This window comes from Mus musculus, chromosome 2, assembly GCF_000001635.26.
Source record: "Mus musculus strain C57BL/6J chromosome 2, GRCm38.p6 C57BL/6J".
NCBI classification, from domain to species: Eukaryota; Metazoa; Chordata; class Mammalia; order Rodentia; family Muridae; genus Mus; species Mus musculus.
In genome coordinates, this window is record NC_000068.7 from 144600670 (window position 1) to 144616493 (window position 15824).

Sequence of the window (15824 nt, forward strand, 5' to 3'; positions counted from 1 at the left end):
ACCACAGAATTCAAGATGACGTGCTTCTCTTTCCCATTAATTAATATAGACCCAGATGCTCAGCCATTAGCCATCAGTTGAATGTGGGAGGCTAGTTGAAATATTCAGGATCCAGCTACTGTAGTTATTTGAAAAGTGTTAAAAAAATAGAAACGACTGGTGCCATTCTTTTAGTCTTTTAAGTTAAAGAAATAAATACATTTATTTATTTGGTGTGTGTGTTTCTGTGTGTAACAGGCCAGAGAACAATTTAGATGTGCCACCACCATGTGGGTCCTTGGGATTCAACTCATGGAATTAGGCTTGGCAGCAAGTCTACCCATCACTCATTTAGCTAGCTTGCTTTCTCTCTTTCTTTCTTTCTTTCTTTCTTTCTTTCTTTCCTTTTCGAGACAGGGTTTCTCTGTTTAGCCTTGTCTGGCCAGGAACTCACTCCGTAGACTAGGCTGGCCTTGAACTCACAGATCCACCTGCCTCTGCCTCCCAAGTGCTGGGATTAAAGGTGTCTACCACCATTGCCCAGCTGTGTTTATAGAGGCAGAAGTACATTTTCAGGTCAGATGCCAAGGCCTGTAGTCACAGCCACTTTGGAGGCTGGGGAAGGAGCTGTGTTGAGCCCAGGAATTGGACAACAGAAAGCAGATTGGACAACAAAAGAGTCTCTAAGATTCCCCCTCCTCACCAAAGCTTCAGATCAAGCAATACAGATATCTTTTTCTTTAAACCATTTTATACTAAATACATGGTTTTGAGTTTAAAGCTAGACCCAAGACTCCTCCCCAACCAAGTAGCCAAACCACATATTTAGACTCGAGAGTCCACCTTCTAATCCTGCTTAATGAGTTGCAAGCTGTTCTGTTAACTTTGGTTTTGGAAATCATCCTGGACTAATAAGGAGCAGAATAGGAGAGGAGTTTATGGGACTCTAATAACATTTCAGTAAATATTGAGCACATGAAAACTGGAAAAATTCACTGATGAAAGATGGTTTTGCTCTTTGGGGGGGAGAAGCTGTCTACTTGATGTGGTTATCACCAACAGATTTAAATTTTGAGCTTTGGCTCCTTAAGCCCCCAATCCCGCTGATCTGGACTTTGGAAAATGTACCTTTGCTTGTAGGTGGTGGCCTATTCCTATCATCCCAGCACCCTGGGTTGAGTCCAGCATGGGCCACCTACCTGGTGAGTTGAAGTGCAGACTGAAGCTACCTAGTGAAACCCTCTCCTACCAAACCAAGCCTGGCATGTGTGAGGCCCTGGGCTGGCACTTGCACAAAGTGTCTAACACTCTTGGGATTTCCCTAGGGAGCCCTTTGATCATACTCGAGCGTAAGCTAATGAGAAATTTCAGGATAAGAGTGAGGGAGTGACCTGAATGACAGTCACTTGCTGAGAGTGGATGGGCCATTGCCTGTAGTTTCCAGGTATGTTCCAGGATATGTTTGAGTAGTAATGGGTCATTCTCAAGAAGTTGTGAAGGGGAACAACTTATTTCCACCATTTGAAGCAATTATGAAGGGCCTGTATGGTGACTTAGCCAGTTACAAGCGTTTGCCACCAAGCCTGAGGACCTGAAGAGAGAACTAACTCCTACAAGTTGTCCTCTGACCTCCACATGCATGCACACATCCATGTCACATGAGTAGATGAATCAACATAAAAATCCAGTCAACTGTAATAATGTAAATAAATGACCCTAATTAATGGAATGGCAAATAATGTAAATGAGACCCCAGGTGTACCTGCAGTCTATGCTTGTGGGGTCCTAGGCTGCTAAAGAGGTTGCTAGGTACATTGCTCAGAGAAGAGTGCAAAGTCCAAACCAAGTGGAGTCCTAGTTAGCTAAATGTTCCCTATGCTTGCTTGCCTCATTACTTTGATACTTGTGTGCTGAAGATAATAGTAGGAAATATTAAAAGCCATTCTTTTCTACAAGCCATGATGTTTCTGAGCATAAAGAGCATAAAACTTGGTGTGTAGTATAAAAACATTACAATTGAACATGGGAGAGTATCAAGTCTGTGTAGAGTCGTTTCGGGCAGTGTTTGTTGATGTCGTGTGGCATGTGTGCATGTTTTGTGTTCAGAACAAAGGCTGCATTGAAGTGGCTTCATGAAGCAGCATGAATGAGTACTGCCAGTGTACCTCGGACACAGTTTGTGTTTGGTTTTGCCTTAAGTTTTGGTGTCTGTGTACTCAGAAACCTTTTCTTTTTGCCAGTTTTCTTTTTCCATGTGACCCTTGCCTTTTGTCATGTGGATCCATATATAATTACAATTGGAAGCTGAGGAAGCTGGGGCTTGGTATGTGCTCCCTTTTAGGAATATTTGCAGATATTAGTGCACAGCAGAAGCAACACACACACACACACACACACACACACGCACGCACGCACACACACACACACACACACACACACACACGCACGCACACAGTGGCAGAGTCCATTCTAGTGCTCAGCAGAAGCCACCCCCACCCTCACCCCCATCCCTGCGCACAATGGCAGAGTTTATTGTTCTATTCCTCCTGGAACATTAGGTCAGTACAAAATGAAATAAAAAAAGAAAAACAACAACAGTAATATAGTGAGACTGGGCAAAAGGAGGAAATTATCAAGGTTGCCACTTAAAATATGAGTTTAATTTCACCGACATAATGATGAATTTAGTCTAAATACTGTGCCAGAATTTTGAGATACTGGCTGAAAGTAGTAGGAAGTACATTTGACTATAAATACATACAGAGATATTAGCATGGTGTTCTTAGAGTTTTTTTTCTTTCTTTTTAAATGTGGATACTCTGCATGATTCAAAAAGATTTAGATGCTATTGGCTTAGCATGCCACTTGAGAAATATGCAGGGAGATGAGAGCAGTTCATGAGGTGAGGCTTACCACATAAGTCACAGTGTTTATGGGTAATGAATTTGCCCTTGTAGTAAGCAGGGAAAACGTATTTGTTTTTCTTCCATGAACAGTTTCCATTCTATGCCGTCTATGTTTTGAGTTAGTAGATTTACTGATTTACAAGAAAAGCAGGGATCTCCTTTCTGAGTGACTGAAAGGTGCTTTATGATGCCTGACTATATCTAAGTCTTTCCTCCGTTTTGGTTCCTTGTAGTTGGAGGAGAGCAGATAAGCGCCATCGGACGGGGCATCTGTGTCTTGCTGGGTATTTCCATGGAAGACTCACAGAAGGAACTGGAACACATGTAAGATCTGGATTTCTAAAGTCATTGCTAAGACGTGGGCTGTGTGCTGGCCTTTCTGGCAGCTCGTGTAATATTTTGTGCTTATAAACAGCCTGTGTTGCTTTTAAGCATTGTTGCATGCAGACGAGACAAAACAAGAGCGACGTGCCCAACCCCAGTCCCCGTCAGCGGTGGAATAGGACCCCGGTTTACCTTATGCCCATGTGCCATCACCTCTGCCAACAGTGTTTCTTTCTCATAAATGTTGGGTGTCTTCTCTTTAAAATGGGGGTATTGTGATTTGAGTACTGTTCAATCGGTCATATGAGGATCTGGAACTCAGAGAGGCTCATTTCCTTGCTCCAGGCCGTGGACATGCTCACTCGGTGAAAACCTGACCCTGAGTTAGAATCTGGCCGGGCATGCTGGGCTGCTGCTCTTTTCCAGGCAGGCCGTCTTAGTGGAGTGAATCTTCATCTGATTCACTCTGCTTCTCCCTGAGTATTTGCTATATTCAGTTCAGATGCTGCCCCTTGATGCCCAGAGCCTCAGTATAGTTATGACATTCAAAGTCAGGCCCAGAACCTAATTCTTCCTAAGATGTTGATGACTAATCAAGGCACTTTGATTCCACTTTAGGGATGTTGGTATTGATGGAGCGAGTCCCTTAAGAGCTCAGGTGGAGTAGAGTGGGAAAGTGGGTAGTACTTGGTTCTGGGTCTGAATCTCTTTAATGCTGTGATGACTAATCCTGATCATCTATTTATTTGGGTTGAGATGTTCATAGGAGATTAGTGAGGCTCACCTCTGGGTATGCATGTGAGGGTCTTTTCCAGAGAGGAGTAAGTAAGGGAAAGAGCTCTTAGTGAATACAGATAGCAGCGTTCCATAGGCTGGGGTGCAGATGGAAGAAGAGAACATGCCAGCTGGGTTAGGAGCTGCCGTGCTCTGCCAGGCTCTCCTTGATGTTGGAGACTGAAATGCCCGAAACCATCAGAAACCTTTCCTCCCTATAGGTTTGTTCTGTCAGGCGTTTGGTTGCAGTGATGAGCAAATTGACTGACAGTTTGCCTGGGATCTACTGCTGGTGGTTAAGAGATAGAACTCAGCCTAAGACAAACCTTGCTCTTGAAGCAGAGGTAATGAACAGCACCCATGTAATTAGTTACCAGATGACATTGTCTTTGCCTTCCGCATCAAAAGGTGACTCTTAGAATTGGGAATTTGAGCTTTCATACAGGTGGTTCTTTTGTGGCTCTTAAGTTGGACTTACAACCATTACCTGATTTACTTTCTTGCCAGAGTAGTTGCCCTTTGTCATCTGTAAGTATTAGGAAAACCTCCTTAGGCAAGCCCACTCCAAAAAAGAAAAAAGCTCTCTCTCTGTCATAATATATATGCATGCATGCGCACACACATGTATGTTTTATATGTATATTTTGTGTTGCCAACTACTTCCTGGAATGAAGTTGACATACCCAATGACACTCTACTAGAAAAGATAAGATTTTTCCTTTGCAAAATTTTTTCAGTTGCAAATAGCCTCTTGCTTAGGGTGGGGCTGCTTATTCACTGTCCCTTCTCCGTGCTGAGACTTTGTCGTGTTTGAACCCAGGCAGGCCCTGTGCATGCTGTCGCAGTCTCTGAGTTCATGTGTGCATCAGTCCTGTTGTGTCTATTGAATTCAAGGCCTACTCGTTGAGATGGAACCCATATCTGACACTGCTAAAGTGGCCAAGAACCTGAGACCAAGAGAAGCCATGGGCCCTAGGAGAAAACCTACTAACATTGTTCTGTTAAAGGAACAAAGAAATAAAATGACTTACTGACATATTGCTCTATTCATAGGTGAAAACACTGTTTCTTGGAGCTAACTCTTAAAATCTTTCTGCCTGCTCTTCTGTAACCTTGAGGGGAAGGGTTTGTTAAAGACATAGTCCTCACTCTCTGTACATTGTCTAGGTGTGGGTCTGTAAAAAGAATTATGATTTCTAGTTAGCCCATATAAAAGACGCACAATCCAGGTATTTTATTTATGAGCTGTAATCCAAGATTGGGCAGGCTTTGGAGCTATTCTAAGTCACATCCCAGCCATGTGTCCCTTGTTACTTGCTATTTCTCCTGGCCATGTGCTCATGGTCCATCTCCTTTCCTCTTCCCTAGTCTCCTCTCTTCTCCAGTATCCTTTCTTCTTTCCCATTCTCTACCTATGACCCACAGCCAAGTAAGTGAAAACCCACCTATCTATATCCATCACCCAATCACAGGCCTTAGTCTTTTACTGACCAATTAACATGGGAAGCAAGGTTTACACAGCATCACCACCACCACCACCACCTCCACCATGAGTAGATGGTGATGGTCATCTACTCGTGGTGGTAGTGGTGGTGGTGGGGGTGAAGGAGGAGGAGGAGGAGCAACAGCAGCAGCAGCAGCAGCAGCAGCAGCAGCAGCAGCAGCAGCAGCAGCAGCAGCAGCAGCAACAACAACAACAAAAACAACCAGATCTTGGGAGCCATTATTTAGCATTTAAATACAAGCAGCACCAGACCAAATCCCCTGCACGTGTCTCTGTGTTAATTCCCAGCTCCTGCAAGAAGGTGATTCTCTGTGATAGTTGAATGATGCACTGACCTATGAATAGAGCAATATGTCAGTAAGTCATTTTATTTCTTTGTTCCTTTAACAGAACAATGTTAGTAGGTTTTCTCCTAGGGCCCATGGCCTCCCTAGGTCTCAGGTTCTTGGCCACTTTAGCAGTGTCAGATATGGGTTCCATCTCAAAGAGTGGGCCTTGAATTCAATCAGAAGGTGATTGGTTATTCCCATAAAATTAGTGTCACTGTTGTGCCATTGTATGCTGCAGGCTGGTTGCTGTTGTAGGTCACATGGTTGCAGCTGTATGATATTGATTATTGCTTTTCTTCTCCAGTAGAATGCAGAGTACCTTCTATCACAATGAATGCTAGTTAGTAGGGCTGCAGTTTCCAGTAGGGCATCAGCTTGATTTCTCTGTGTTCAATGACATAAATAAATGGTGTCTTCAGCAATAGGGCCTCGGGCTGTGCAGAGCAAACAATAGCCTTGGCAAGACCCTGTGATGCTTGGAGGATCTATGGGACCCCTTGGCCAACATCAATATAATGTGAACCATTCTTGGCGCTGGAGATGTTACTTGGTGCCATAAGATGTCTAGTTGGGGGCATTGGTCTCCCCCATTTTATTGTGACTCCATTTAAATTCCTTTCTTCTTCTTTTTTGTTTTTTGAGACAGGGTTTCTCTGTGTAGCCCTGGCTGTCCTGGATCTCACTCTGTAGACCAGGCTGGCCTCAAACTCAGAAATCCACCTGCCTCTGCCTCCCAAGTGCTGGGATTAAAGGCGTGTGCCACTGCTGCCCGACTCAATTCCTTTCATATGTGTATGTATTTTAGGAAACTTCTACAGTAGTGGTTTTCCCTTTGACTTTTTCTTAAAATATCTTTAATGGGTTTATTTATTTTATTTTATGTGTCTTGTGTGTCTGTATGTGTACCATGTGCGTTCCTGGTGCCCACAGAGGCCAGAGAAGGCATCATGTTCCCTGGCACTGAGTGGTTGTGATTGACAATCCACATGACTTTTCTAAAGGCCTTTAGGGATGGGTGTGGTGGTGGCTTACACCTGCAATCCCAGCTGGAGAGGCGGAGGCAGGAGGATTTCTGTGATTTTAAGGCTAGCCTGATCTGCATATTGAATTCCAGGGCAGCCAAACAAGCAAACAAACAATCCTTTGGTGTTACTTGTCCCTCCCCACATTCCCTCTACCCTTCCCTTCCATCTCCTTCCACATTTTATCTCTTTATAACACAATATTCTACCTCCTCTTCCTTGGAAGATTCTTCTCCTCTTTCATGGTCCCTGACATCTGTGGATATTCTGATTGTAGCACAAATATCAAAAGCTTAAGCACTAACATATAAGAGAAAACAGGAAAGTTTTGTCTTTGGGTCTGGGTTTCCCCACTTAGGATGATTTTTTTTCTAGGTCTATCAGTCTACCTGAAAATTTCATAGTTAACAGCTGAATAATATTCCATTATGTAAATACATACCGTGTTTTTGTTTTCAGTTCATCATTTAATGGACATCAAGAGTGATTTCAGTTTTGGTGTACTCATGAGTTGAACAGTGAACGTGGATGAGCGAATATCCCTGTAGTAGGGATAGTCCTTTGGGTATATGTCCAAGACTGGTATAGCTAGATCTTGAGGTTGGTCTATTCCCAGTTTCTCGAGGAACTGCTACATTGATTTTCATGTATGTTTCACTGGGGGTTATAAGTCTGTTTACATTGCTTATCTGATCTTGATTTAACTTTGGTAGGTGGTATATAATAAGACATGTGTCTATTTCTTTTAGGTTTTCTAGTTTGGTAGAATACATTTTTTGAATATATATTCTTAAAGTACATGCTTATGAGTCTCCTTGGTGTCTGTTGTAATATCATCCTTTTATGTCTAATTTTTGAATCTTCTCCCTTTATCTTTTGATTAATTTGGCTAAGTATTTGTCAATCTTGTCAATTTTTCTTGAATACCCAACTTTTTGTTTCATTGATTCTTTGACTGTTTCTCTGTCTCTGTCTCTGTTTCCATCTCACTGATTTCAGCCCTATGTTTGATTATTTTATCCTGTCTACTCTTTTTGGATATTTCTTCTTGTTGTTCTAGAGCTTTCAAGTGTGTCTTTAAGTTACTTATATGAGATCTCTTCAGATATTTTTATGTAGGCACTTAATACTGTGAACTACCTTCATTGTGTCCCATAGGTTTGGGTATGCTGTATTTTCATTTTAATGCAATTCTAAAAAGTTTTAACTTTCCTTCTTGGTTTCTGTCTTGACCCAATTTTCATTTAGTAGTGTGTTGTTCAGTTTCCAAGCATCTGTATACTTCCTGCTGTTTCTCTTGTTGTTATCTAGCTTAATCCATGATGATCAGGGTGTTACTTGAATTTTCTTATGTTTGTTGAGACTTGCTTTGTATCTTAATATGTTGTCAGTTTTGAAGAAGGTTCCATGAGCTGCTGAGAAGAAATCATGGGTGGAATATTTTGTGGATATCTGCTAAATCCATTTGATTTATGACATTATTTAGCTCAACATTTCTCTGTTCACTTTTTGTCTGGATGACCTGTCTATTGGCAAGAGTAGACTGTTGAAATCCCACTATTACTGTAGGGTTAGCTGTAGTAGTGTTTCTTTTATGAACTTGAGTGTTGTTGTGTTTGGTGCATGTTTAGAATTGTAATATTTTCTTGGTGGGGTTGTCTTTTAATGAGTGTGTAGTGTCCCTCTATGTTTCTTCTGATTAGTTTTTAAGTCTAGTTTTAGATGTATTCCTGCTTGCTTCTTGGGTCTGTTTACTTGAAATACTTTCTTCTATCCTTTTGTGATTAGGTTATATCTGTTCTTGATGTTGAGGTGTGTTTCTTGTTTGCATCAGAAAGATGAATTCTATTTTTTAGTATATATGCTGTCGAAGTGAGCACGAATCTTATTTTCTTTCTTTCTTTCTTTCTTTCTTTCTTTCTTTCTTTCTTTCTTTCTTTCTTTCTTTCTTTCTTTCTTTCTATTAGATATTTTCTTTATATACATTTCAAATGCTATCCTGAAAGTTCCCTATAACCTCCCTCCACCCTGCTCCCCTACCCACCAGCTCCCACTTCTTGGCCCTGGCATTCCCCTGTACTGGGGCATATAAAGTTTGCAATACCAAGGGGCCTCTCTTCCCAGTGATGGCCGATTAGGCCATCTTCTGCTGCATATGCAGCTAGAGATACGAGCTCTGGGGGTACTGGTTAGTTCATATTGTTGTTCCACCTATAGGGTTGCAGACCCCTTCAGCTCCTTGGGTGCTCTCTCTAGCCTCTCCATTGGGGGTCCTGTGTTCCATCTTATAGATGACTGTGAGCATCCACTTCCGTACGAATCCTATTTTCTAATTCAGTCTGTTTGCCTGTGTCTTTTTTATTGGGGAATGGAGACCCTTGATGTTGAAAGTTATTTTTAAAGATTTAAAAAAAAATTAAAACATAATTCATTTTCTTAAAGAAGTTTTTTATGGTAGTTGGTGTTTTATCTGTATGTATGTCTGTGTGAAAATGTCAGATCTCTTGAGAATGGAGTTACAGTCAGGTGTGAGCTGCCATGTAGGTGCTGGGGAATTGAACCCATGATCTCTGAATGAGCAGCCAGTGCTCTTAAGTACTGAACCATCTCTCTTGCCTCAATGTTGAGAATGTATTAATGAATATTGCTTATCAGTTCCTGTTAATTTTACTATGGTGGTGTGGGGTCCCTCTCCTTTGATTTACTATTCTGGGACTATTATATTTTGTGACCTCTTGGTTGTATTTATATTTCTCTTTAGACTGAAGTTTTTGTTTTAGTACCTTCTGCAGAGCTGAAATCGATGGGTAGAAATTGCTTAAATTTGTTTTTATCCTGAAGTGTTTTTCTTGCTCCTTTGATTGTGAGTGATAGTTTTTCTGGGTATAGTAGTCTGGGCTGGCACCTGTAGTCTCTTAGAGCTTGTAAAATATCTGTCCAGGACCTTCTGGCTGTTAGAGTTTGCATTGAAAGTCAGGTATTATTCTAATAAACCTGCCTTTATATGTGACGTTTCCCCCCCTTGCAGTTTTCAATATCATTTCTTTGTTTTGTACATTTGGTGTTTTGCTTAATATGTGTCATGGGGAGTTTCTTTTCTGTTTCGGTCTGTTTGGTTTTCTGTACATTTTTTGCACCTGGATAGACACCTCTTTCTTTAAATGGGGAAATTTAATTCTATGACTAAAAAAAAAGCATTTTCTATGGTTTTTGACCTGTGTTTCTTCTCTTTCCTCTATAAGTAGGTATAACATTTATGCTTCAGATTTCCTGGATGATTTTTGCCTGGGTTATTTTAATATTTAACATTTTCTTTGATTGAACTATCTATATCTTCTACCTTGTCTTCAAGACTTGAAATTCTTTCTTCTATGTCTTTTAATCTGCTGGTGAGGCTTACCTCTGAGGCTTTTGTTTGACATTCTGAATATTTCCTTTCAAGGTTTATTTCAATTTGTGTTTTCTTTAGTGATTTAATTTCTGTTATGTCTTGATTTTTTTTTCATTATTCCATCCAACTGTTTCTTTAGAACTGCAAAGTCTTCATTAAGGCATTTATTCATAGCCTCCTTAAGGTCTCTGAACATAGTCAAAATTGCTATTTTGAGGCCCTTGTCTTATGCCTCAGCTAAATTACTTTTGCTCACAGCCTATTATAACAGGATGTTGGGTTCTGGAAGAAGCATAATGACCTGGTTATTAATATTTGTGTCTTGGGATCAATACATCCAGAGTTGACATTTGAAGTGTTGCAGTTATGAACTGCCTGATGTGGGTGCTTGGAACTAAACTTAGATTTTCTGGAAGAACAGCAAATACTCTTAATTGCTAGGCCATCTCTCCAGCCCCTTAATTATATTTTTACTTGGCTTATAAAGTAATAGGCTTCCATAAGGCTTTTTCAGATATCTTTAGTTTTTGTTAATCATCTTCCCATTCTCCTTCTCCCCTACCCCCTTCACCTAACCTTTAACCTATACTATTTTCATCCTTTTCTTTCACATCAAATGTGTTCTATTCCTTGCCCCATTAAGATCTTTTCCCTATTGCCTCTCATGGGCCATTTTTAGCTTCCTGACCTCTATAGACATGATGGAATTTTATTCAGCTATTAAGAAAAAAATGCAGAAAATGATGCAGCTGGAAAATAGTATACTAAGTGAGATAACCTAGGTCCAGAGATGCAAATGTTGAATGTTGTCTCTAATATGTGAATGCTAGTTTCAAGTTTGTAGATTGGTATTTTAACTTTGGGTTGTCTGAAGGTGGCTGTGGAGTATGTACTTCTAGCAGTATTCTTTTTGCTCAGGATTTGCTTTGGTTATCTGGGGATTTTGTTTTTTTGTTTTCTTTGCTTCCACATGAATTTTATTTTATTTTATTTCTATTTCAGTGAAAAATGTCACTTCAGTCTTGATTGAGATTGTATTGACTTTGTAGATTGTTTTTGATATGATGGCCATTTTTACAATATCACTTCTACTAATTTATGAACCTAGGAGATCTTTTCATCTTCTACCATCCTCATGAATTCTTTCTTCAGTGTTTTAAGTTTCATCATGGAGGTGTTCCCTATGCTTGGTATTATGACCTATCTATCTATCTATCTATCTATCTATCTATCTATCTATCTATCTATCTTTAAAGTTATTATGAATGAGTTTGTTTTGCTGATTTCTGTTTTGGTATGCTTGTAAAGGAAGGCCACTGATTTTCATATGCTAATTTTGTATCTTGTCACTTTGTTGAAAGTATTAATTCTAAATGTTTTCTGCTGAAATATTTAAGGTCTATTATGTATAGAATCATATCGTCTGCAAGTAGATTCTATGACATTGTTCTTTCTTACTTGTAAGCCTTTTATTTCCTTCTCTTGTCTTACTGCTCTAGACAAGCCTTCCACTACTGTGTTGAATACGAGTGGAGACAGAGATGGTTGACACCTTTGTCGTCTTCGTGGTCTCAGTGGAAAGTTTTTCCTCACTTAATATAGTGTTGACTGTAGCCTTTAGGTTGAGGTATGAGGTTCTTCTGAGTTACTTCAGGATTTTTCTTTTTTCTTTTCGGGACAGGGTTTCTCAGCAGCTCTGGCTGTCCTGGAACTTATTCTGTAGACCAGGCTGGCCTCAAACTCAGAGATTCCCCTGTATCTGCCTCTCAAGTGCTGGGATTAAAGGCGTCCCACATCACCTGGCTATTTTTTTTTTTTGTAATTTTTATTGATTTCTTTGTGAGTTTCACATCATGCACCCCAATCCCACTCATCTCCCTGTCCCTTTGTATCTGCCCTCTGCCATGCAACCTCCCCGTCAAAAACCAACCAACCAGCCCACCAACCAACCAATCAACCAACCAGCCAACCCACCAACCAACCAATCAACCAACCAGCCAACCCACCAACCAACCAATCAAATCAACCAACCAGCCAACCAAAAATGAACAAAACAAAACAAAAAACATCATGTGGAAGCTGTAGTATGTCACTGTGTGTCCTACAGTATACCCCTTTCCCTACACATCTTTATTTGCAAATGTTCATTGCAGTAAGTCATTGCTCTGGTTTGAGGTCCCTGGCTTCTGCTACACCATTAATACTGGATCCTCACCAGGACTCCTCTTGGATATCCTGTTGTTGCCCTATGGCATGAAGATCCCGCAGCTCTAGATTGGTAGGACCAGCCCCTTCACATACTTTAGCAGCTCATAGATGAGGTAGATATTGGGGTGGGCCAAATCAAAACCCTGAACCTGGTCCTGGGTGATAGCTGAGTTGGTTAGTCTGCCAGCTCTTCTGCATTCCCATCCCCAGGGCCAGCTCTTCAGCACTGCTCCAGCTACCTCACCCAATGCTGCAGCTGGCAAGGGTCAGGGCGAGCTGTCCTGCAGTCATTGCCCTTTGGGCTCAGGTGAAGGGCAGGTTCTCCTCTCTGGAGCACTGCAGCCAGTGAGAGTCAGGTTCAGCTCTCCTGTTCTCATGGCCCCAGGGCTCTTCCACCATCCACAGGTGGCAAGGGGCAAGGACATCTCTCCCATGCCCAGGCCATCTCATGGCAATGAGTCAAAAGTCTTTTTTATTTTTATTTTTTTTGTTTTTTTTTTTTGAGACAGGGTTTCTCTGTATCGCCCTGGCTGTCCTGGAACTCACTCTGTAGACCAGGCTGGCCTCCAACTCAGAAATCCGCCTGCCTCTGCCTCCCAAGTGCTGGGATTAAAGGCGTGTGCCACCATGCCTGGCTGAGTAATCTTTCTGATGTATTCTTGAATTTGTTTGCAAATATTTTGTTGAGAAATTTTGAATCTATGTTCACTAGAGAGATTGGTCTGTAATATTCTTTTTATGTAATATTCTTTTATGTTTTTATATAATATCTTTATTTGATTTTGGTATCAGGTTAATACTAGCTTCATAGAAGGAGTTTGGTGATTATATTAGTTTTCTGTGACATGATAAAATATCACGACCGAAAGTAACTTAAGGAAGAAAGGGTTTTCTGGCTCACAGTCACAGTGGTAGAATAGGCATGGTGGATGGACACAGGACACAGAGAGACTGAACAGAGAGCGTGGAAGGACTACAGATGGTCAAACCCTGCCTCCTCCAGGGATACACTTCCTTCAGCAAGGCTCCTCCTCTTTAAGCTTCTGCCCGATACAACACTGTCAACTGGGAACCAAGTGTTTAATATACGTCCCTCATCGAGGGACATTTCTCATTGAAATCTCAGCAGAAGTATTTCTGCCCTTTTCTGTTTTACAGAATAGTTTGAGAAGCATCAATGCTAGCTCTTCTTTGAGGATCTTATAAATTTACCACTGACTCTGTCTGGATGTGGACATTTTTTAGTTATGGGATTTCACTGCTTGTAGATCTGTTTAAGTTGTTTATCTCATTTTAGTTTAATTTGGCAGGGCATATGCATCTAGAAATTTATTCTTCTTTTTTTAGATTTTAAAATTTATTACAATATATGATTTTTAGGTAAGACCTAATGATTTTCTCAGTTTTATTCATATCTGTTGTAATGATGCCCTTTTCATCTCTAAAATCATTCAGTGTGTCTTCTTTTTCTTTTGGTTAGTTTTTGATAAGTGTTTGTCTATCTTGTTTATTTTTTTTGGGAAAACTCTTAGTTTTATTGATTCTATGTTTTTAATTTTTGTTTTATTAATTTTCATCCCGATCTTAATGATTTTATCCCACCTGCATATTTAGAGTTTGATTTGTTTTTCTTTCCCCAGAGCTTTGTGTATCATTAAGTTATTTATTCTTGTTTCTCAACTGTAAATGCAGGTGCTTAGAGCAAAAAACACTCCTCTTAGGACTACATTTATTGTATCCCATAGGTTTTGGTATGCTCTATTTTCACTTTCATTTGATTCTAGAGATGCTTTTTATTTCCTTCTCGATTCCCTCAGGGACACATTCATTGATCAGTAGTGTCCTGTTTGATCTGCACGAGCCCGTGTTCTAGAACTTTTCTTGTTATTGATTTTTAGCCATACTTCATTGTGATCAGATAGAATACAAAGACTTTTTGAAATTTTCAGATTTTAATTGTATTTTTTGAGTCTTGCTTTGTTTCCTATTACATGATCTATTTTAGAGAAAATTCCAGAGACTGCTGATAAATGTGTGTTTTGCAGTGCTTGGATGGCATATTCTGTAGAAGATGGCTGTCCATTTGAGCTATGGTGCTGTTTAGTTCAGATTTTTAAAATAATTTATTTACTTCTATTTTATGTGCATTGGTGTTTTGACTGCATGCATGGTTCTGTGAGGGTGTCAGATGCCCTGGAAGTGGAGTTACAAACAGTTGTAAGCTTCCATCTGGGTGCTGGGAATCAACTTAGGGTCCTCTGGAACAACAACCTTTGAGTTTGCTGTCTGAAATCTCACTTTGCTTACTCACCAGATGCCATTATTGCAGAGTTAGTGTTACAGAGTGCTCTTAACTGCTGAGCCATCTCTCCAGCCCCTAGTTTAGATATTTTTGCTGTTGCTGGGATGGACTGTAGTTTGGTGAGAGTCAGGTATTGAAGTCACCCATTGGTACCTTTGTTGTTGTTGGATTGCTCCAGTTCCCCTATCTAATCTTCAAACTCCATTCTCTCCTTGGGCTGAGATTGCTGAGACTTCCCACAGAGTCTTTATTTTCAGAATTTCACACTGGCGTTTCTTCAGTATTTCTACCTCTCTGCCGACTCTCTCGTTCCTGTTACCCATCACCTTCCTTGTTTGGCTGTTTGGTCCTTGAGCATGCTCATCATGGTTACTTTGAGTTTGCTGTCTGAAGTCTCACTTTGCTTACTCACCAGATGCCATTATTGCAGAGTTAGTGTTACAGAGTTGTGTTGTCTTGGCTTTTTTGTCTTTCTTGTTATTGTATTGAGATTTATGCATTTGGTGTTATTTCTTTGTTTGTTTGTTTGTTTTTTTTTTTAAAGCTATATTCTTTCAGTTGAAGTACTTGCAGTGTTCGGGTGGGATGTGGTTGCACACAGCAGAGCGGAGTGTAATTTAGGAAATAGTTCCTCAGTCCAGGCATTCAGGATGCCTGGGCCACACTCTGCATCATTCCATCTGTAGAGCAGTGACTGTGAGAACAACCACGGCTGCTGGATATCGCCACTGTGCTTCTTGTGCTAGCCAGTTAACAAGGGTGGCCCTGCTGAGTCCAGTGACTGCTGGAGGATAAACGACCTAGGATAGTATGGAGTACACTGGGGTTTAGTAAGCTTAGGGAAGCAGAGCGGGTGAGGCTGTCTTTGAAATAAGAAAGAAATCAAGGCGAGTAAGTAGCTAAGAGAGGATAATTGGAGTGCTGTTGGAGCCCACAGGTTCTATCGACCTTAAAGCTGTGGAAGGTTGTAATTAAGGTTGCAGAGAAGAAGGAATGAGGATGAAGGAGAGGAGAGGCAGGGATCAGAGGGAAGAGAGTACATGAGGTGAGGGTGGAAAGTATAGAAGACACTGCTGTGCAGTAAA

The 15824-nt window shown here is 40.7% G+C and overlaps 1 protein-coding gene across 1 annotated transcript in view; it reads left to right on the forward strand.

Moving 5' to 3' along the window:
• Window positions 1-15824, forward strand: part of Dtd1 (D-tyrosyl-tRNA deacylase 1) — a 168795-nt gene that overhangs the window by 717 nt on the left and 152254 nt on the right. The window contains exon 2 of the mRNA NM_025314.3: window positions 3119-3209. Coding sequence (NP_079590.1) covers window positions 3119-3209 — 91 coding nt within the window. The remainder of the gene's footprint in view (window positions 1-3118; window positions 3210-15824) is intronic.